This window comes from Cladophialophora bantiana (genome assembly GCF_000835475.1).
Source record: "Cladophialophora bantiana CBS 173.52 unplaced genomic scaffold supercont1.12, whole genome shotgun sequence".
Lineage (NCBI taxonomy): Eukaryota > Fungi > Ascomycota > Eurotiomycetes > Chaetothyriales > Herpotrichiellaceae > Cladophialophora > Cladophialophora bantiana.
Window position 1 is genome coordinate 684,778 of NW_015971586.1, and position 20,996 is coordinate 705,773.

Genomic DNA, 20,996 nt, shown 5'->3' on the forward strand with positions numbered 1-20,996 from the left:
CGGCTCCCAAGTTGGTGCAGAGTAAAGAGAAGGAATGATGCAGGATAATAATAACAGAGCAACTGAGACATTGCTGGACAATTGTACTCCCTCCGTAGTGTGAGGGATCTGGATTTACCATCAGCTGGCGGTTCGCGGGCCTAAAGAGTCAAGACCAGGCAAGCAGGCATAGAGGCCTAGAGGCGCCAGAGGGCATGGAAAAGGCACCTCCCGCCCGAGTGACGGTTGACGGCTCGAGGGTTCTAGGGTTCCTTGGGTTGTAGGTGCCCCACGGGCCACTCAGCGTGTGGCCCCCAGGGCTCTTGGGCTCCAGAACCCACCCATCACCCATCACCATCGGGGAACCAGACTGTCAAACCGTCCGTCTCCAGCTTTTGGCTTGGGTGATTTTTCCCAAAAGCGAACTCCTCAAACAAGCCCGACAGACAAGAAACATCCGCAACCGCAACCGCAACCGCAGACACCACCAACACAACCTCACTTCTCTCTCTCTTTCCCTCCTTCTCCCATCCCATCTCATCCGTCCCCTTCGTTGCAGTTTCTGTTACTCGATTGCGGCTGCACTCTTCGTTCTTCATTCTTGACGCCATCCAGGCTAGACTGTAAGCGGGCCGCTCACCAGTTCAACACCCTCCTTTTTTAAATTATTCTTGTGTTTGGTTTGCGAGGTCCCAAGCTTCCTGGGGCCCTGTGTCTCGGTCCCGCAATTGTGGTGACTGCGGCCCAGTGCCTGCGCCTGCGCCTTTTCCAGCCCAGCTTCTCACAGTTGCCCGGTCCCCATTCCCATTTCCACCACCCCTTCGACTTTTTTCCCTGAGGCTCGTGCCCTCTGCCCACTGCATCTGCCACTGCCAACGACCATCCCTCCACCGAGACATTCAAAGCCGCTCCGTTGCTGTCTCGCTGTCTATTGTTGAACCCCGGGATTTCAGAAAACCACAAATCCTCCACACCACAAGCGCAGTCGGACTGGCCGGTTCCTGTCGATTCAGCTCCTCCCCAGAGCACCTCCTGTGCGACGTGGCTACCGACACGGGCAGCTCATGGCCTCTGCAGCCAGCATTCCTTCCCCGAATTTGAATACTGGAGTCAATCCTTCACAAAATAATGGTTTAACAAGGGCTACAATGAGATCAAGTAGCAACCAGAAGGCTGTGGATCCAGGGCGCAAGCAGAGTCCCGGTGGTGGTGGTAGTGGTGACGGAATTTCAAGGTATGCAAACGCAACCCGAGACTTTCCCTGCCCGTCTCTGCAGGCTGGACCACTTCCCCCCCCCCTTTGGCAACATCCTCGTCTCGCCTTGGAAGAGGTGCGATGCAGATATGATAGTCTAGTTCGACGTCAATTCCTGCAAAGGTTCTCACTAATCGAAACAAAGTGCCAGACGGCCGCCTGCTCAGAAGGTCTGGGGCTCGTCCTCGAACTCATTCCAGCAACGAGGCTCCATGCCTATCCACCAGAATGGGAACACCCCTCAACCCAGGAACACAAATGTTACGAGGTCTACCACAGCGCAGAAGGATGCAGGTATTACAGACAAACAAGCGCACGAGAGATTGATGTTCCTTTTTGGGGCGGCTATAGTATACTCAGGTCACCACCCCCAATGGCCGAGATGGTAACTGACATTTGGTGGCAGGGCTTGAACATCATCGTCACATCCAAATCAGGAGAAAAGTTCGAGGGTTTGTTGTCTGGTTCATTCGTCACACCAGCGAGCACCAAGATCACTCTTAAGATGGTCAGAAAATTACAACCTCAGGCGAACGGCGTTGCATCTCGGGAAGCGGCCTTAGTTGGTTCGAGTCCAGAGCATGCAATGAACTTCGACTTGAAGGACATGGCCGACATGACAATCGCAGACTTCTCTCTTCCTGAGACCTCAAAACTTACCAACGGTAAGGACGCTCGATCCTACCCTGTCAGGGTACGCACTAACACCATGCCCGCAGGTTCTTCCTCGACCTTTCAGACTGATTCCGATATTTCTGGCAATCAGGCTCGGGGCGAACGCGAACTTCAACGATGGGTGCCTGAGGGACCAGACAACACCGACTATTCACTGGGGTCGGGCAATACTGCCCCTTGGGATCAGTTTGCTACCAACTCTCAGTTGTTCGGTGCTAAGAGCACCTATGACGAGAACCTCTACACAACCACCATCGACCGCAACGCGCCTTCTTACAAGCGCCGGGAAGCCGAAGCCGAAAGGATCGCGCGGGAGATTGAAGGTTCAACGTCGACAAATGCACACATTCGCGAGGAACGTGGTCAGGTCCTAGAGAATGACGGCGAGGACGAGGAAGAGAAATACAGTGGAGTTCGTCGGGATGAGCAATCCTACCCTCCACTGGCTGTCGGCGGTGCGAATAAATACACGCCCCCAGCGAAGCGTGCCCCTACTGGCCAAGCAACTGTTCCAGGAGCACCTGTAGATCCCGCAATCATATCCGCACAGCTGTCTCGACCCGATCCGACCGTGGGGAACACCCAAAAAGCCAGACATGAAAGAGACGGTCCTGTTGTTGCCGAGAAGAGCACGGCCCCCACGGCAGACAAGCAGCTATCTGAGCCAAATGGCATGGCCTCAACACAGAGTGCTCCGCTCGACAAGGTTGCCAAACCCACTGCTCAAACGACGCCCAGCAAGGTTGAGCCGACAAACGTCGAGCTACAACCTAGCAATAAAGGCATCCCTCAAGGTCCGACTGAAAATGTCGAAGCCAAGGTCCTCCACCAATTCCGCCAATTCGCCGATCTAGAGAAGCAAAGGGTCATCGAGAGAAGAAAGGCACAAGCAAACCAAGATCGGGCTGCTAAGCTAAACGAACTTCTCCGCTTCTCGAAGACATTCAAACTCAAGACCCCCATTCCGAGCGACCTGATCGGGATCCTGGCTAAAGACCCTGCTAAGCAGGAGGCTATCGTTGAAAAAGCACAAAAAGAGTCCAGCGAATCAACTTCAACGGCGAAGGCGAGCCCTTCGCAGGCCCCAGTGGCCAGCAACACCACCACCCGCAAAGCCGACGTTCCACAAGCTCAACCGCCTGTGCCGGAGCGACAAGTGTTCCATCGTGGTCGTGGGGGATTTCAACAAGGTGGACGGTCTGACCGACCGGCAGGCCAGCAACAGCCACCGCTTTTTCCAGGTCGAAATAACAGCGCTCCATATCAATCCAGATTTGGTGCACATCAGCAAGACCGCAAGGGTGTTCAGCCGCCTCCCATTCCTGCACCGATTCCCATTATTGAAGGCCGTGTTCCTCCAACTGGACCCATGGCCGACCAAACCGGAATGACTAGTCCGCAGAGATCCAACATGCACACTCCGAATTCCGCCATCTCTGGAAAATTCAATCTCAATGTGAAAGCGTCCGAGTTTCGTCCCACTGCAGCCTCGTTCAATCCAGCTGGCCCTTCGCAAACTCCTTCGAGCCCTGGCTCTACCCAACGTGCGGGATCCATCTCCAGAACAGCGTCTCCCTCTGTGTTCTTTGGTAACCGAAAGCCGAAGCCAGCTTCCCAGAGGCCCTCCATTGTCAAAGATTTCAACCCTATCGTTCGGATGAAAGCCGAGCAGACCCACAAGAAGGCTGCAGACGGAGCAAAACCCGAGGAGGTGCAGAAAGATTATAGCAGCAATGGGGACATTCCGAATGCTTTCCAAACAGGACCAAGATGGACCGTCAAGCCCGAGAACGATACAAAGACCTATGAGGAAGCGTTCGAACAACCCTTGGCACCCCCGGTGGTCTCACCAGCTCAGAGCCGCTCATCGTCGAGCCACCATATTCCATACCTCGGGCAAGGTATGGCAATACCTAATGGACCTGCCAATATTCCACACATTGCAACGCCACAGCACTTGTCACATGCCGGCCCACACCAGTATCCTCATCAATATGAGGATGGCGGTCATCGGATGCAGTACGGAGCAGCAACTCCGGGTGTGTTCTCCTCGCCCAATATGGCTTCTCGTCAAGCATCGGCGTATGCTTCTCCCATGACACACTCTGCCCAACTCTCTTACCAATCGCAACCATATTTCGGGACACCCACTGGGCAGATGCCAATGCAAATGCGACCATATCCGGGCACTCCTGGCATGATGCATGCTCAAGTAGGGCAGATGAGTGCGCCGATGATGGTCCAACAGCCTTCAAATGGTCCGTACATGGCAGTTCCGCAGCATTTCAATCACCAAATGCAAATGTATTCGCCAAACCCCAGCCATGTATACCCCCAGCAGAATGGGGGATACTCCAGTCCGGGACGCATGGCGCCGATGATGATGCAGCAAGGATCACAGCAAGGCCACCCGCCTGCACCCAGCATGATGTTTAGCGTATCCAACCAAGGAGCGGCGCCGATGGCATATCCACAGCAGCAAATGGGAATGCATCGTGGCAGCTATGGTGGAGGGCACCAATACGGTTCTACACCTCACCAGGGGTATGCCATGCAGCACCGAACCATGAGCAGTGGGTATGGGCAGTTGCAGCAAAAGATGCATCACCAAATGCCGCCTGTTCATGGACCTGCGATGAATGGGCCTCCACAACAACCGGCATATGGCCAGCTAGAGGGAGTTCAAGACGATGGCAAGTGAAAGGTCATGGTGCATTGCTCGAAATTACGTTCAACCATTATTTCTAACACCTTTCTGGTGTACCACCACGGCGACACTGGCAGTCTTGCCTCGTGACGATTCGGTAATTGAAGCCAAATATTGGACCTCCATTCAATCAGATGCGCCTTTACAAACGGTATGTCGCAAAGTTCCGAGTTTCCTACATCTGCTTACTTGGCTAGTACAATAACAGACGAGATGGAGATTCACCAACAAGGGAATAATGACATCGCCGACATCAGACTGGAAATCGCTCTCCCAACGGGCCTTGCAGACATTTTTATTTTTCCATCACAGAAGTTCTGTGGATCTTCGAGGCTGCGGACTATTTCCATTGCGGGTTGGGAATGGAACCAGAATCAGCCATGCAGCAAGTCACACTGCTGGAGATTGACGCAGGGAGCACCGGCGACAAGAAACAGTTGAAGGGAACAGATATCGACAGGAGGAAGAAGTCAGGATGGGCACAGAAGGCTTTTGCAGAAGCTGCATCGCTAGTGGGAGGCGGCAGGATGTCGAATCCAGCTCGCTGCTGGCCGGAGGAAGGAACGGTTGATATAGCTCAGGCAAGGAAGGGGGTTTCAGCAGAGCAAGGCAGCAGAGGAAGCAGTTGTTGGCGTTTGAGAGACAGAGTGAAATGGTGAAATAGGGAGAGAAGAAGCGTCACGAAAATGAGAGGGGGAGCCCCTTTTTTAAATGCATAGCTGCTTCTTGTCTCGAGCCGCTCACTGCTCGGATGGCCCGAGGATTAATCAAAGTCGCTCAAGTAGTAATCCTACTGCAACTCCCTGTACCTGGGACTCCAGACGGTATACTCGGGACTGGGTACGCAGCAGTTACATAGGCAGTACTCTGTGCAAGCTGAGGGGACACAAATGGCGATCGGACCACGGATTTGACTGCTGCATGCAGTCCATCATTTTAGCTTCTTAGCTTGTTCGCTTGGTCTTGGTCGCTTCGGCTGCCGTGTTAGAAAGTTCTTTTTGGGGCCTTGTCTTGCCGCTGGGCGTGCCACGTAGCAAACCTCCCTTTGCTCCCTCCACCGCTTGTTCCTTCTTTTTCCTCTGCCTGCTGCCATTTCTCTTCCTTTTCTTTACCGCTACGTCAGTCTCCAGCCATGGCTGCCCATCCCACTCGGTCCGGCCTTGGGTACACGACGCCAATAGCTGCATCGACTCGGTACTCGATACCTCGTCCTTGTACTTGTAGGTGCATATCCTCTCGAGTCCCCATCTCAACTTCAAGCCCTGTCAAAGCGCCAAACCTTGTCCGTGAGTGGCTCGTCCTGCTCCGGCTAGCCTCCAATCTTCCTCCACAGGGGTTAATCCATGGCTAACACGCTATTGCCAATCCGGTAAAGACGGCGACCAGGGCAGCACGCGCTTGATGCGCTGGCACGTTGCAGCTTCTCCCAGATCGCCGGCTTTCAGCCTCTCGTCCACAACTCGTCTACCGCTGACCTCTCATCAATCACTTTTCACTTTGCCTTGCCAGCTCCAACGGGCTCAACAGCAATGGCTTCGTTCGTTTCATTTGCTCTCATCGTCACAGCATGGTGATCACTGGGAACCCTCTCTCACCCCCGTCGTGCACTTCATCTTGCAGCTTCTCACCGTCCCTACCGCTCTGTCTTGTGCTTGACTAACCGGGTCCGTCCGACCCCATACTACCTGCATCTTGCATCTGCACCTATCTGCATCCGCACTACCATCATTCGTCCTGTTTGCAACTGTCTACTATCGGAATCTCCCCTCGTGTGCTGTGCATTTCCCCTGCTCCCAACCCGGCAATCTGCCTCTGAGAGCCAACACCTGCATCCACAATCAGCATCCATTCGATTTGTTCCAAACCTTGGATTGCCCCCCGGAAGAAAGAAGAAGGAAGAACAAGTACCTTGCCGATTCGAGTCCGATAAAGCCTTTGGAGAAGCTTGAGCATAGAATCGGGCAGTACTCGAATACACCCATTGGACATTCGCTCCCAGAAAGACCAACGGCTCTTTTCCTTCCCAGCTTGCCAGACCAGCAAACACCATGCGTCAGACCAGAACAAGCGGTACCCTACAGCCTCATTTCCAGACAAGAGCCCGGCGGCCGCAATTGCAACCTCCAACACTACCTGTCCCATATTCATTGGCTACAATATTAAGGGTGCTGGGCGAATAGGCGGTTTTGCGCCAGTGTGCTGTACGTATGCGCTCCAAACCCCCGGTGCTGTGGCTTTGCATCTTCCTTCAGGAACGTTGCAGGGACGTCATGGGCGAGTTACTTTCGGTCTCAGCGAGCTGACATCCGGCCTCAGAAACCCAATCTCGGCAGCACCACACCTGCACAGCCTTTTGTACAGCTGTCCACCCGTTATTACGATCTCTTTTCCTTCAACTGTACATTTTTTGTAACAACAGCGCAATTCCTATCGATTTTTTACCCTAATCACACTGGCTTTCACCGCAGAAGTTTGCGCCTCTTTCCTTTCTTCCATTTGTACCAACAGTCGATTCCCACGCAAAGAAACGGTCGCTCAATAGAAAAAGAGAGAAGCGAAAGTCACTCGTTTGTACACACGCTCGCTCTTCCAGTCGCACTCCAACCTACGCCTGAATGGTCACAGAGGACGTCAAAAATCACTGTCTTGGGAAACGGCCGGCTGTCTCAATTGATATTTCTCCGACCTATTAAGGAAATTCTCCGAAAAGTTCATACTCGCAAATAGGTGAATCAAGGCTCTGACAGCCTTGTTCATCATCTCACACGAAACCCCTAAGTTGCTGAGGCGGGCTATTTTTTTTTTTACAAGCGCCTTCGCTTTGGCACCGGGCGGCTACAGGTAAATTGCACTTTTCGCTTGTTTCACAAACCCAAGTTCTTCGTCGAAACACTGCCTTCTTCACCGTTTTTGTGTCCCTTGAGTTCACGGCCACCTCAATTCTGCATCCACGGACAACCACCCAGAGCCTACTTGTTGGGACGGGGCAGAAATCTCTCCGCCATTCCCGCTCATTGAGCTGCCGCAAATACAAGCGTCCAGATTTCCTTGCTCCAGTTGACGGATCTTGGCGGTTGTTTTTAAACTTAACCTGCCAGCTGGCACCACGACTCCTGGGTCAAAGAAAGAATGGATACAGATGGGATTAAGAGCGACGACAAGTCAGAATCGCTACAACCCACACGAACGCGCAAACGATGGAAAGAGGGCATTGTGGAACTGACATACCTGTCTCGACAGTGGCAGCCGTCCAGTAAGGACCAACCAGACCCTCCATTGTATTCGACTTGGATGGCCTCCTCGGAAGTGGATCAAAAGTTTCTGGGTTATTTCGCAAAAGTTACTACTACGGAGAATAATTATCTTTCTAGGTGAGCCCCCTGTCCGTTCCGGGATGAGAGAGGATACTTCCAAGTACGTTTCCGGGCCAATCAAACTAACATGGGTATGATGGATAGTTTCCTATTCCGTGTCCTCGGCCTTTCGGTGATTCTGGCTGAGAAGCTCCTGCGTGCGCGCCACGCAAAACGCCTCGACCCTGTCCGGGACCCAAAAGCCCGCCACTTAATTCACCACATCCTATGGCTCGCCCGTGAAGGGCTCGTTATGGTGGAGCAATATATACTTCCGATGGTGGGCCACTATGTCGAATTAAAGGTGTTGAGTTACAAACTCAAGGCCAGCTTCTACCATATTTTTGTACTGTTTCATAATGAGCCACCGGTGAATGATCGCATTAATCGGAGTAAGAGCACCAGTGGCGGGGATGCGAGTTACACTTTGTTTCCGGAGCCTTTGAGTCCGAGAGAATCGAGAGATGGCAGAGAAAGGCTAGGCAGACAGGCTACGGTCAGATCTCCCACAGAGAGTGGACGGAGGAGGTCGCCAGCAATCAGCCTTGGAGGTCCTGTGGGCGGCAGCGGGGGAGTGGCAGCGACAACGCGAACTCCACCTGGGCTTCCCCTTCCGGCGACGTATCCTTATTACACCAACGGCAACAACAACAACAACAACAACAACCACCACAACAACAACGGCAATGGCAATGGTAACGGCACGGCAACGTTCCTCCTCCCTTTACAAGACTACACCCCATACGCAACCCAAGCGTTCCGCGAAGCCGACGAACTCGCCGAGCGCCTGCTTCCTGGATCTCATCCGGTCCGCCTGTCGGTCAAAGTCGAATACGTCGCCTACGTCTATGATTGTCTACACGAAGCCGAAGCCTCGAGGCGGATGGCGAGGATGGCTATCAGGCACGTGTATGAAGCGCAGGAGGGCATGGATGACGATTCCTTCCAAGATGCGGCGGAGATGGTGGGAATACTGGGGCGGATGATGAAGAGAGGGCTGGGGGGAGGGGGGAGCAGCGGGAGTCAGATGCAGGGACAAGGCGGCAGTGGTGGAGGTGGTAGGAGAGATATCCAGCAGCCGTCGACGTGGGTATAGATCCGGGTCTGCCCTGATTGAGATCTGCCATGGCATTGTCTGCCTCTTGGGTCTGCTTCGAATCCAGTACCTGTGTTGAAACCGGACAATCCAAATGAACTTTTTCCTCCGATGCTTTCGGTCTTTTGTTCCGGGGACATCTCAGTGACATTGCGCTGCCCAAGTCCGACCTCAGTAGGTGTTGGGGCATGAATATGATCAAGAGTACACGTAACTACGGGCAGGCGATATCAGGAGAGGCAGAAGAGCCGCCAGGGAGGGTCGTTAGAAAGGTCCCCCGTATAGGTCGAGTGAGGTTAGGATCAGATGAAGGCCTGATGAGAGTAGAGTGGGTTGCAGATGAGATCGAAGGGAGCGGTTGTCGTGGAACCTGGTATGTACCTACGAGTAGCTTTGTCATAAATATCCTATATACGTCTCTGTCGCCTCCTCCTTGTGGGATATGTGTTTTTTTATAGTCTACTCTCACCAGACTGCATGCGGCCTGAATATCTCTCTGGGCCTTGACGCTCGCTTCTCTTACGACAAGGGATGGCTGGATCAAGCCAGAGGTCCACTTCCTGAGCATTTGGTGGCGAGCTTGGATTGATCGTCATTTCACAGGATTGGACGAGGGGACGAACAAAGGCACCAAGGCCGCACTCGCCCTCTCCAACTGCGTCCCAGCGTCCATTTGCTATTTGCCATCTGCACCATCTGCCATCTGCGCCTTTTGGCTCTGCGCGACTTCTAGATATTTATTAATTCCGGCGCAAGACTCCTTCTTTTCCTTTGTGCACCCTCCGCCAACTTCAAATTTCCATCACTGCTCCCTCTGTAGTCTTCTCTTCTCCTCTACATCACACCCACAGCCACCCCACACCCCGTCGGTAAAAGAGACTCGCTGGACATCAGGGACAAGGTTCGTTCCACCTCCCTCCACTTGAAACGCGACGTTCCCTAACTCCGGTACGCGCTTTACCAGCCTATTGCCACCGTTCTCACTTTGCTATCTCTCAATCTATCCCTTCCGCCTCCTACACTATGTCAGAAACCGGTCAGGGCTCGCCAAACGGCGCTGCGGGCGACGTGCCTCCAGCTGCGGCGGCCAACAACGAACACTTGAACATCAAAGTCACCGATGGGAACAACGAGGTCTTCTTCAAGATCAAGCGGAGCACCAAGCTGGAGAAACTCATGCGGGCGTTTTGCGAAAGACAAGGCAAGGACCCGAAGGCTGCGCGATTCCTGTTCGATGGGCAGAAAGTGCAAGCCGGCGATACACCCGAACAGGTGAGGGATCGGTCTGCGCAACAGGCCATGACTCAGAGACGGCTGACAAATGCGCCCAGCTTGAGATGCAGGACGGGGATTCAATCGAAGTGCACCAGGAGCAGATTGGTGGTTCCGCTTAAGGGCGCCCCGAGGCCAGAATGGTTTGCAGACGAAAGAATGACATCGAGCTGAAGGCTACAATTTCTTGCATGGATATCTTCTGGGCATGGTACACGGAAGACATGGTGCTGTTTGGTCGAGGGGTTGCGGACAGCAGCTTGGTCAACGAGGCGACGACGACGACAGCCATGAGGGCGGCGAGTCTTTTTCATGGAGTTGATGATCCCCGGTTGTCACGGTGACATGTGAACGTCTCTTTCTCAACCGACACTTGAGAATTGCATCTCATCCGGTCCAAAAGACACGGGCGGCCAATATGGCTGGAGCAATACGGGGTGGCTTGTAGCTCGAGGTTCACGGTTCAAATATTCAATTGCTTGTTCCCCCCAGCACCATGGCACTGGCCTTTGCACATGCCTCAAGAACAACCAGCCTCGATCATGCTGCTTCATTTACTATCAAGACATGAGGTCGAGACTTTGTGTAGTGGCCCGTAGATTTTGGTGTATGACGCACAAGGCGCGTGGCCGCGGCGCTGCTTCTCTCCACCACCGCACCATCACTACTGCTTCTCATCCTGGATTCTATACACCCTGCCTGCATGATTTGGGTGATCAATCTGTCCATCTCCTGACCCCAGTTACAGGGGCGACTGGCAGCAGTGTCCTTGTCCAAGAAGTCGTAACTCATCATCGACGACGACCGTTTCCACAAAGACCGCCCCAGTCTGTCAGCCCCTCACTCCCTCCTGACTTCTCACCACTGAATGCGAGCAGTATGTCATTCCATAACGCGAAGAGGCTGCGTCCGCTCCATCGGCCGCCATCCAGCTCCCTGGTGTCGTGGGCCGATTTTGAAAGAAAAAAAAAACCGCCTTGACCCTTGAGGCTGTGCGACGAGGCAGAGCTACATTCAACCCGAGCTGAGAAGATCTCAAATGCCTTTTCTCCGGCTTTCCCAAGGCAGACTGAACCTCTCTGGACCTCGCAGTATCCCACCTTCTCGCGACTTTCCTTCTGCTGGAACAGCACTGCATTGTTCTTCACCTTCGATTCAGAGGACTGTTTGAAAACCCAACTTCAGACCTGAATCCGGGAATCGTGCAGCTCGTGCCATCGGAACTTTGCTAACTAGTCAACGCTCCGATTGATGCGCCCCTGCCGCTGGCTCATTCATGGGCTCGCCATTCAGCATGTCTTCCCCATCGGACCGGGAGCTGGCATTCACCCAGATGTCCAGCAGCACGCCCCCACAACTTTCCTCTTTTTCCCAGCAAGGCAACGAGGACTGGGTTGCGCTTGGCCGAGTGCAGAATTCTGCTTCAGTTGCCGTCCTCGGTCGTCTGGCTGGAGCAGGCATCGACACCCTTACAGTTGCCTTCGGACCAGCAATGTGCTCTGCCATTCCCATCGATCTTCATGGAGAAAAGGTGCTCCAAGACGCCATGAAGCGACTAGCATCGCGCTCCTCTTTCGGCGACCTCATCTGATTTGGTGTCGGCGTGCGACATATTCTTCGAGATCTCATCCAGACCGCGCGGGGTCAGCTTTTGGTTGATCTCTGTGCTGCTCTCTGCGAAGGATATTCGACAGGCGTCTCCGCCCTCGTCCTATACGAGATATGCCGGCCGCTTGGGCGGAGTTTATACAGGGTCTGCGCGTCCGAGCGCTTTCGAGCAAGGGAGAACTCATCTTTAACAATCATGGCGATGACGCAGCTGGTTCTCAAGTCTCTATTACGTTCCGACAAATCGAATCCTCCGAGGCCTCCATCCAATGTACTGGTAACACTTTTGCCGTTCGGTCTGGAGCTGCATTTATTGCCGACTGCTTCTCAATTCATTCTGAAGCTGACCGCCTTGATGAGTACTGGTACTTCTCAAGTGACCGAACAGAATAGAGATCCGTGCTTCGAGCCACGTTTAGGGATGAGACCCTGGATCTATTGACTGGCCCCGGGCCTTCGCCTTCTACAGAGAATCAGTCGTCGACGTCGCCCTTGTCAAGGTGGATTAACACGTGCTGCGATATCGAAAAAGATTTTGCGCGAAGAGCTTTTGTCAGAGTCATTGCCTCCGGAACAGCCCTGGTCTTAAGAAATACAACGATCTACCATTGCTTTGGTGATCACATTGGGTTTATTATCATGGTTGACGGTTAGGATGACGGATTTGAAACCTCTAATGTCCCATCTGGTCGATGCAGCCTGGTCCCTCAACCCATTGCGTGAAGTCGATTTCCATGTTGAGCAGTATCATTCGGCGCTCCAGGATCTGATCGCAGCCTGTCGATGCAGGCAATGTTCCTGGCACAGGAGTGAACGGTCCCCATGCCCGGTTGGCCTTGCACGGACTATAGTCAAATTATCAAATCTTCTCCCAAGGTTGATCCAAACACGATTGCGTCCAACTCACACAGGTATTATGGGCCTGTACCATGATTTGACTAGAATCAATCTCAACGATCGTACCATTACTCGTCTCAACAGTCGCAAAGTCGGTGAATTGTGGTAGATTTACCTGGAGGTTGTTGATTCAGGGCTGGATAAGGAATATCTTGCTTGCTCTAGACTCTTTGGAACTAGCAGTTCGCCCTTTTCACTCTCAGACGCGGGGTACTGCGCTTTCGGTGACGGCACCATATTCTGTTACACAGACACTCTAAGGGAGCCGACAGATTGCATCGAACAAGCTATTTTCATACATGTCGGGGCGGGTTCAATCCACTATGGCTCAAGACTATACGACAGGGTATCAGGCCGGGTTCCAATGGAAGCTGGTCGCCAGTATCCAGCACATCATCTCACGCTCAATAGTCTCATATGTCTTTTGGACCAGGATACGACCTCTCCAGAACTTTCTCTAGAAGCAGTGGTCGAGGAAAGAATCAGGGGCCTTGCATTCTGATATAGAGCCCCCTGCGGACATGGGAATGTTACCTTCTCGCCCACGAGACTGCTGGTTGGATTAGCCAGAGCCCGCGACCCCCTCATTCCGCGAAAATGCTCCTGGTCTACCCAGCATTGAAGTTCGATCCTCGAAGACGGAACATACAAAATGATCGACAGAGAGGGTGACGTCCCTCATGAACTCCAAACGAACTTTCTCTTACGTCCTTTGCGAGCGAATCTCCTTGGCCGCTGTGTTGCCATTGCCCGCGCAGAGTGCCCCCGAATTGCCTTGGTAAAGACCGACGACGAGTTCGCCATCTTCGCAAGATACTAGGGGACAACCGAACCAGACTCTGTCCACCACCTCACCCCTGCAGAATCTTAGAAATGGATTAAAGATAATACTTAGGCTGGGTACGCATTTGAGCTGACCTCTTAGCCCGTGACCTTATGTAGTTTCGATACGAGGATTCGACTCTTGCAAGCATCTTAGGAGGCGCTGAATAGAACCATGAGTGACTCAACTACGGACTGGGCCGGACATGCATTGGTACGCTAACAAGAGGCGATGCCTATGTAAATGGTGTAATCTCGGAACGTTTATTTTATGCCGTGGACCCCGAGCTGGCGGGCTGGCGGGCTGAAGAGCGGCACCGACCAGTCCCTCTATTCGAACACAGCTACGTGCCGAATATAATGGAGACCCGAGGCCGAGCTGAAGATGAAGACAAAGACAAGGTGAAGGTGAAGGTGAAGGTGAAAGCCATCTGACCGGGAGCATATATATATTCCAATTTAACCATGTGTCGATATGTTGATGCGTGGGTAGTACAAGGCTGCACACGACCGCTAAATGCACTGGAGGACCAAGCCACTGGGACTCTTGCTTTCTCGTTCTCGTTCTCGTTCCATCAATCAATCTGTATGCCGCCACCGGCATCAAGACATGGGCCATCTGGGTGCTGGGTGCTGGGTGCTGGGCGCTGGGTTCTGAACCGGCATCTTGCAACACCATGGTGTTCAGACCAGAACTGAAACCCTGCAAGACAGAGACATCTGCGAGACATTGGACATACGACAGTCTCTGGCGATCCGTCTACCTCTACATCTGCTCAGAGTTCAGCTACGTGTCTTGGCCATTGAGGGTTTGGTCGAGAGTTGGATCTGTTTGATTTCAATTAACTACCCATTTCGCCACGCTCGCCTGCTTGCTAGGGATGAAAGGCTGGAGTGGGATTAACCGATGCCTGAGTATCCTTCATACGCCCCGCATCGCATCGCTTTGGAAAAGTAACGAAAACTTGCTGCTGTTCGATGGATTCCAAACAAAACCAATCAATGGTCCTGCCTTCTAAGTTGTTCACGCTACTACAACCGTGCCATCAACATGCTTTGTTGTGTTCAAGACGTACACTGACAAGTGACAGACCCAGCTTGTCATGCACAAAAACTTCCGCCTCCACCTAAGCTTCTTCCTCCAAAGGCGCTTCCTCCTCACCGTACTCCTCTTCGCCCTCAGAGATGCTCGCATCTTGGTACTGCTGGTACTCCGAGACGAGATCATTCATATTGGACTCGGCCTCGGTGAATTCCATCTCATCCATACCCTCGCCAGTGTACCAGTGCAAGAAAGCCTTGCGTCGGAACATGGCAGTGAATTGATCACCAACACGCTTGAAGAGTTCTTGGATAGAAGTAGAGTTGCCAACGAAGGTGGATGACATCTTCAGGCCACGAGGAGGGATCGAGCAGAGAGCGGTTTGCACGTTATTAGGGATCCACTCGACGAAGTAGCTGTTGTTCTTGTTTTGAACGTTACGCATCTGGTCCTCGACCTCCTTCATGCTGACTTTGCCGCGGAAGATGGCAGAGCAAGTTAGATATCGGCCGTTTCGGAAGTCTGAAGCAGCCATCATGTTCTTGGGGTCGAACATCTGTTGTGTAAGTTCGGGAACACTAACAGCGCGGAAGGAGTAGGCGTTTCGGCTAGTCAGGGGAGCAAAGCCGACCATGAAGAAGTGAAGTCGAGGGAAGGGGACCATGTTGACGGCCAATTTTCTCAGGTCAGAGTTGAGTTGACCGGGGAATCGCAGGCAAGTGGTGACGCCGGACATGACTGCCGAAACAAGATGGTTCAAATCGCCATACGAGGGGTTAGACAGCTTAAGTGTGCGCATGCAAATGTCGTAGAGAGCCTGGACAAGTTAGCACAGAACAGACAACGACCAAATGCATATCGTACCTCGTTGTCGATGCAGAAGGTCTCATCCGAGTTCTCGACCAATTGATGAACGGACAGAGTCGCATTGTACGGCTCGACTACGGTGTCGGAAACCTTGGGGGAGGGGACGACAGAGAAAGTCGCCATCATTCGGTCTGGGAATTCTTCTCGGATCTTGGAAATCAACAATGTACCCATACCGGCACCGGTGCCACCACCAAGGGAGTGGGTAATCTGGAATCCTTGAAGGCAATCGCAGCTCTCGGCTTCACGTCGGACGACATCGAGAACTTGGTCCACAAGTTCAGCACCCTCAGTATAGTGACCCTTGGCCCAGTTGTTTCCTGTAAAGATGTGTTATTGCTGTAATTATTCTCATGCTAGCCAGCCGTTATCATCTTACCAGCACCGCTCTGGCCAAAGACAAAGTTATCGGGACGAAAGAGTTGACCAAAAGGGCCGGCTCGAACCGCGTCCATGGTACCGGGTTCGAGATCGACAAGGACGGCACGAGGGACATATTTGTTTCCAGAAGCCTGATAGATGTTAGAGGGCGGATCAAATCAGAGCATTCAGGGGGTGAGATACCTCATTGAAGTAGACGTTCATGCGTTCAAGTTGGAGATCCGATGTGCCATTGTAACTGCGTTTGTGGTCAACTCAATGGTCAAGCTGTTCGATTTAGATGGGACATACACTCCAGAGCCGTCAAGGCCATGCTCGCCCGAGATGATCTGCCTGGAAGCTGGTTAGATTGGCGGTTGTCGCGTGTCAGAGACTGCGTACCAGAAGGCAGCACCAATTTGATTGCCCTAGGAACTTTTGTCAGTCTCGCAGAACACGTAGAGATTTTTTGCTTGAGAGCACTTACGCATTGGCCGGTTTGCAAATGAACCTATTCGTGATGGACATGTCAGTCTGGAAGCTGTCAAGGGACGTTGATGGTGGGGGTGCAAGACCAGGGGTAAACAGGGCTTGAGACGCGTAGCAAACTCACAATTTCACGCATGGTGTCGGATTAATGAGGATGATGGAGAAGATATGGACAGGTTGCGAGATGAAGAGGATGATGGACGAGCTACTCCAAGGAAAGGTCTCTCCAGAAGATGGCGAGGTGGTAAGGTGCAGTGGTGGACAACGAGACAGAAGTGAAGACCGCAGGTCAACAAACTCGAAGTTTGGGCAGTGGTTCCAGTGGGACGCCAAGCAACCGGCGGCGCGATAGGCTGCCAGTCCAGAAGGTCAGGCGGTGAAGAAGGCGCTAGCCACGCCAGGCGCCTTTCCTCTTTCGGCCATCCGGCAGTACGGAGCACACAGAACACAGGACGCACAGCTCTCTCGCCGTCAACACCGGGCGAGGCCAGGAGCTTCCCCACGACATCTCATTATTGTAGCGGTGTCGCATGTTTCCTCTCAAAGCTATACATTTTGTTCTACCTGGTGCAGTGTCCTCCCATTGTCCATGCATCCGTGACATATTTGATGCTGGGTATCAAAGATAAAAGCATTGGTTTCTGTGTCTGTCTACACTTCATTCGAAGGATATTCCACCTTTGTAGTGGGCAGTGTCTCCTCCTTCATTGACCTCATACTGACAAATCGCGACAATATTGCTGCTGATCCGGCCTTGTCGTTCGTCCCTGAAGCTCGTGCACCTCCAAATGGTTGTTGGCCAACAACAGCACCTGTTCTCGACGTCAGCAGGAGGGGGCTGCCAACAGCTCATGAAATCGGTCCTTACCTGTACTCTTGCAGTTGATGTAATAGTTGCCCGCTGCATTCCTCAACGCCTCCTCGGCATACCTGATCGCCGCACGATCTTGAGCGAACACCGCCCCTGTCAGGCCATATTCCGAAGTGCCGTCTACGAGCGTGCATGCCTTTTCGAATGCATCTGGCGTCGTGTCATCATAGACATAGACTGTCAAGATCGGTCCAAAGAACTCGGTGCTGAAATTTTGATGGCCGGGATCTTTGGCGAGGTAGATGGTGGGATGCACGTACCATCCCTTGGAGCTGTCGTATTTACCCCCAGTGAGGAGCTCCAAAGAGTTATCGTCCTTCGCAGCGTCAATCACACCAGACAGCTTCTTGAAGCTCGCCTCATGAATGACCGGCCCAATGAAGTTACCAAAGTCTTCTGGAGGTCCAACTTTGAGCTTCTCAGTCTCCTGAACAAGCTTGGTTTTGAACTCGGGCCATATTGACGATGGGACATACAATCTGGAGCAAGCACTGCATTTCTGACCTTGATACTCAAATGCGCCCCTGATCGTTTGCACCACTGCATTGGTGATATCAGCACTGTTGTGGACCAGATGAAAGTTCTTCCCGCCAGTTTCTCCCACTATTCTGGGATAACCTCTGTACCTGCCCTCGGCAATCCCCTGTCCAATCTGGCCATACAGCTTTCGGAAGACAGCCGTCGATCCCGTGTAGTGTAGCGCTGCGAACTGCTTGTGACTGAGGACAGCTTTGGTGACTTCTTCAGCATCGCCAGGTACAAATTGGATGACCCCAGCCGGGAGTCCCGCCTCCATGAGGATCTGATGCACCAAGTAATTTGAGGCAATGGCCGATGGGCTGGGCTTCCAGATCACCACGTTGCCCATCAACGCTGGGGCACCAGGTAGATTCCCTCCAATGGCCGTGAAGTTGAATGGAGAGATGGCATAGACAAACCCCTCAAGTGGTCTGTATTCGACCCTGTTCCACACCCCCGGAGAGTTATAAGGTGGCTGCTGGGCATACAGCTCTTCTGCGTATCGTACATTGAACCTCAGAAAGTCAATCAGCTCTGCAGCCGCATCAATCTCAGCCTGCCATGCATTCTTTCCCTGCCCTAGCATTGTTGCAGCCATCAGCTCGTATCTGTATTTCTTGCTGATCAGATCAGCGGCCTTGAGGAAGACAGCAGCTCGGTCGGCAAAGGGTAAAGACTCCCAGGCGGGCTTTGCAGCGAGGGCCCCTTCAATGGCGTTGTTGACATCTTCGGTAGAGGCATTGGAGTATTTGGCAACGGCCGTCGTGTGGGAGGATGGGCTGTTCTGTGTGAGGAGGGAGGATGTCTTCACGGCTTTGCCAGACACAACCAGAGGGATTTCAAGAGGTGCCTTTTCTTGTAGAGCTGCCACTGCAGCGGCTAGACCTTCACGCGACAGCCCACTCTTCTCATAATGCTGGTTGGGCTCGTTGGAGATGTTTGGCACCCGGAAAGCTGCGAGAGTGGACATCTTGACATGAGTCGAGCGTAGACAGTGGAAGGATTGAGTGGTGGCTGTAGTACCAGAAAGTAGAGAAGGTCGAGAAAATGAGAGGAGTGTTCTAATTGAACCAGACATTGCTATGAGAAGGCAAAGCAAGAGCCACCTGACAAAACTGAATTTACTCGTCCCCTCCTCACAGGCCACAAACACGCGCCCCACGTCGAGTTTTTGAGATCAAATGCTTGCTCCCAAGCTTCCCCTCTGGCTATCATCGGCTGGTGTCGGGGATGACGGTTGGCGGTTAGGGATGGAGATGCCCGTCGGGGCCACTGATAGGCATTGGTTGGGTCCTTCTCTATTGGCGGGAGCTGCGCCGTGGGACTGGAAAATAGGGTAAGAGGCTGAAGCAAAAGTCTCCTGCGAAGCCTTGTCCAGCAATTCATCAAAGGTCACAGGGCCGCAGTGGCACAGATTCTCCTTGGAGTCTCTTATCGAAGATGAAGTTTTTCTCTCTGACAGGCATGGCCTCGCTAGTTTCAAGCTCGACGGACAGCAAATGGACAACCACCAGTCCTCTCTTTTTTCAGTCTTTGCCTGGTCATCTCCATCTCCTTCTGTCCCTTATCGATGAACACAGATGGGCCTGTAGTCTTGATTTCGAAGCCTTCCGGATATGTGCCTGGGTCTCCTGGACGAGGGACTCCAAGCAGCAAGTGAACCATGGCTCCGGGTCCCCACCGATTCCACAAAGTAGGCTTGACATAAACGGGTGCAGTGTCCCACGTAACATAGTATCTTCTACCGGACGCGTCAGGCTCCTTGGTCATCATCTTCTTGGCCATGAATGAGGGTTTTGGTAAAGCAAGATATCTCAGATAGAAACGTCTCAATTCCATGAAACCGTTGAAGAATGATCGGTAAGATGCTGGGGCCTCGTCGAACATGATGGCCTCCCTTAGTCTGTCGTCTAAGGGAGCGCTCACGACCTTGCTAAGAACACCTTTCATAAAGGGAGGGTACATGCTCAGCAGTAACTGTCGAGTTTGCACGGCTGTGTCGTAGTTTTTTTGGTGAGGCACCATGGAATTCTTCTCATACTCCTTTGCCCAGGTATCCAACTCCCGGTAGAAGTGCAGCCCATCTTTCCATCCTGTCGAGTACGAAGGGAGCTTCTCAAAAGAGATCTCCATCCCATCGCCCATTGCTTTGTGGAAGACCCCCATGGCGCAAATCTCCAGGTCACTGAGTTGTCTCCACTCGTACTTATTGATCCATTCCACAGGCTGGTTGAGGAACAACGAGAGTGTATACAGCATATCGTCATTGCTGATTTTGCCCTGCCTAATGTAGTGACCGTGCAAATAATTCAGTCTGGCGTAAGCCTCAATGCACCTGTCGCTGTCAGGTTCGCCGCCATACATATCACCAAGTAGGACCCCAGTGTCGGCGTATCGCTTGGGGACATTTTTCTCCGTTGAGAGCTGGGTGGTCTTGACGAGCAGCTCGCTGATGGTGGGAATGCCGTAGGTGCGGAAAAGAGCAAACTGCAACCCCTTCTCGAACAAGGTCGGGAATTCGACATCGCTCACGGCCTTCAGGATATCATGAGCTTCATTGACAGTCATTCCCTCAAAAGACGGATGTTCAGGCGTGCCGTATTTATACTTGGCCTGGAGGGCCTTTAGTCGGCGGAAGCGGAGTGCTGAGCAGAGAAGAGGATAGGCCACAATCGCGGGAAGAAGATAGTAGGACCAAAACCACGAGAAGCTTGACAGTCTTTGGGTGGAGACGGACGCCAGCTTAGAGAGCGACTCATTTGAGAAGGTCGACATGGTGGATGGCACCCCTTGTCCCTCGATGCGCTGTTTGCCAAAGCTGACCAACGACACGGGCAGCGTGAAGCTGGGGATGACTGTTCCCAGAAGACTCAACAACGGATTTCCCCTTTGAAATAATCTGTGGAACGAAGGACGGCAGGAGATGCGCGGCAAGACTACGAGGAACAGCAGTTACTGACAACAGAAATAATGGGAGGCTGAACACACAGTGAGACTTGAGTAAGCAGCTTTATGTTGATTTTGATTCTCAGCTTGGGCCTAATTAGTGAGCCTGGTGAGCCCTCTAGCCTTCTCGGTTAGCACCACCACAACCAGGCGCCTACTTACTGATGTACAAGACCTGTAGAGATCGGCGTCCTTTGTGACTCGGGCCAATCCAATCCAACCCAATCCACGCTTGCTG

General features: G+C 52.8%; 7 protein-coding genes across 7 annotated transcripts; 4 read left to right on the forward strand and 3 right to left on the reverse strand.

Moving 5' to 3' along the window:
• Positions 1 to 1,127: 1,127 nt before the first annotated feature.
• Z519_08152 (uncharacterized protein) lies at positions 1,128 to 4,610 on the forward strand (the record flags this gene model as incomplete). Its single annotated transcript, XM_016765880.1, has 4 exons — positions 1,128 to 1,213; positions 1,380 to 1,584; positions 1,641 to 1,899; positions 1,954 to 4,610. The coding sequence occupies 4 exons, from the start codon at positions 1,128 to 1,130 to the stop codon at positions 4,608 to 4,610; spliced, it is 3,207 nt and encodes a 1,068-aa protein (XP_016617925.1).
• A 3,135-nt stretch (positions 4,611 to 7,745) lies between these two features.
• Z519_08153 (uncharacterized protein) lies at positions 7,746 to 9,065 on the forward strand (the record flags this gene model as incomplete). Its single annotated transcript, XM_016765881.1, has 2 exons — positions 7,746 to 7,987; positions 8,075 to 9,065. 2 exons carry the CDS (start codon positions 7,746 to 7,748, stop codon positions 9,063 to 9,065), a joined length of 1,233 nt encoding a protein of 410 aa, XP_016617926.1.
• Positions 9,066 to 10,088: 1,023 nt separating this feature from the next.
• Positions 10,089 to 10,459, forward strand: Z519_08154 (uncharacterized protein; the record flags this gene model as incomplete). The annotated part of the gene is made up of 2 exons (XM_016765882.1): positions 10,089 to 10,337; positions 10,397 to 10,459. The coding sequence occupies 2 exons, from the start codon at positions 10,089 to 10,091 to the stop codon at positions 10,457 to 10,459; spliced, it is 312 nt and encodes a 103-aa protein (XP_016617927.1).
• Positions 10,460 to 11,631: 1,172 nt separating this feature from the next.
• Z519_08155 (uncharacterized protein) lies at positions 11,632 to 11,928 on the forward strand (the record flags this gene model as incomplete). The annotated part of the gene is made up of 1 exon (XM_016765883.1): positions 11,632 to 11,928. One exon carries the CDS (start codon positions 11,632 to 11,634, stop codon positions 11,926 to 11,928), a length of 297 nt encoding a protein of 98 aa, XP_016617928.1.
• A 2,863-nt stretch (positions 11,929 to 14,791) lies between these two features.
• On the reverse strand, positions 14,792 to 16,558 carry Z519_08156 (tubulin beta chain; the record flags this gene model as incomplete). Its single annotated transcript, XM_016765884.1, has 8 exons — positions 14,792 to 15,523; positions 15,571 to 15,893; positions 15,953 to 16,085; positions 16,138 to 16,192; positions 16,246 to 16,287; positions 16,336 to 16,361; positions 16,421 to 16,444; positions 16,547 to 16,558. 8 exons carry the CDS (start codon positions 16,556 to 16,558, stop codon positions 14,792 to 14,794), a joined length of 1,347 nt encoding a protein of 448 aa, XP_016617929.1.
• A 515-nt stretch (positions 16,559 to 17,073) lies between these two features.
• Z519_08157 (1-pyrroline-5-carboxylate dehydrogenase) lies at positions 17,074 to 18,782 on the reverse strand (the record flags this gene model as incomplete). Its single annotated transcript, XM_016765885.1, has 2 exons — positions 17,074 to 17,234; positions 17,291 to 18,782. 2 exons carry the CDS (start codon positions 18,780 to 18,782, stop codon positions 17,074 to 17,076), a joined length of 1,653 nt encoding a protein of 550 aa, XP_016617930.1.
• Positions 18,783 to 19,291: 509 nt separating this feature from the next.
• Positions 19,292 to 20,587, reverse strand: Z519_08158 (uncharacterized protein; the record flags this gene model as incomplete). The annotated part of the gene is made up of 1 exon (XM_016765886.1): positions 19,292 to 20,587. One exon carries the CDS (start codon positions 20,585 to 20,587, stop codon positions 19,292 to 19,294), a length of 1,296 nt encoding a protein of 431 aa, XP_016617931.1.
• Positions 20,588 to 20,996: the final 409 nt, after the last annotated feature.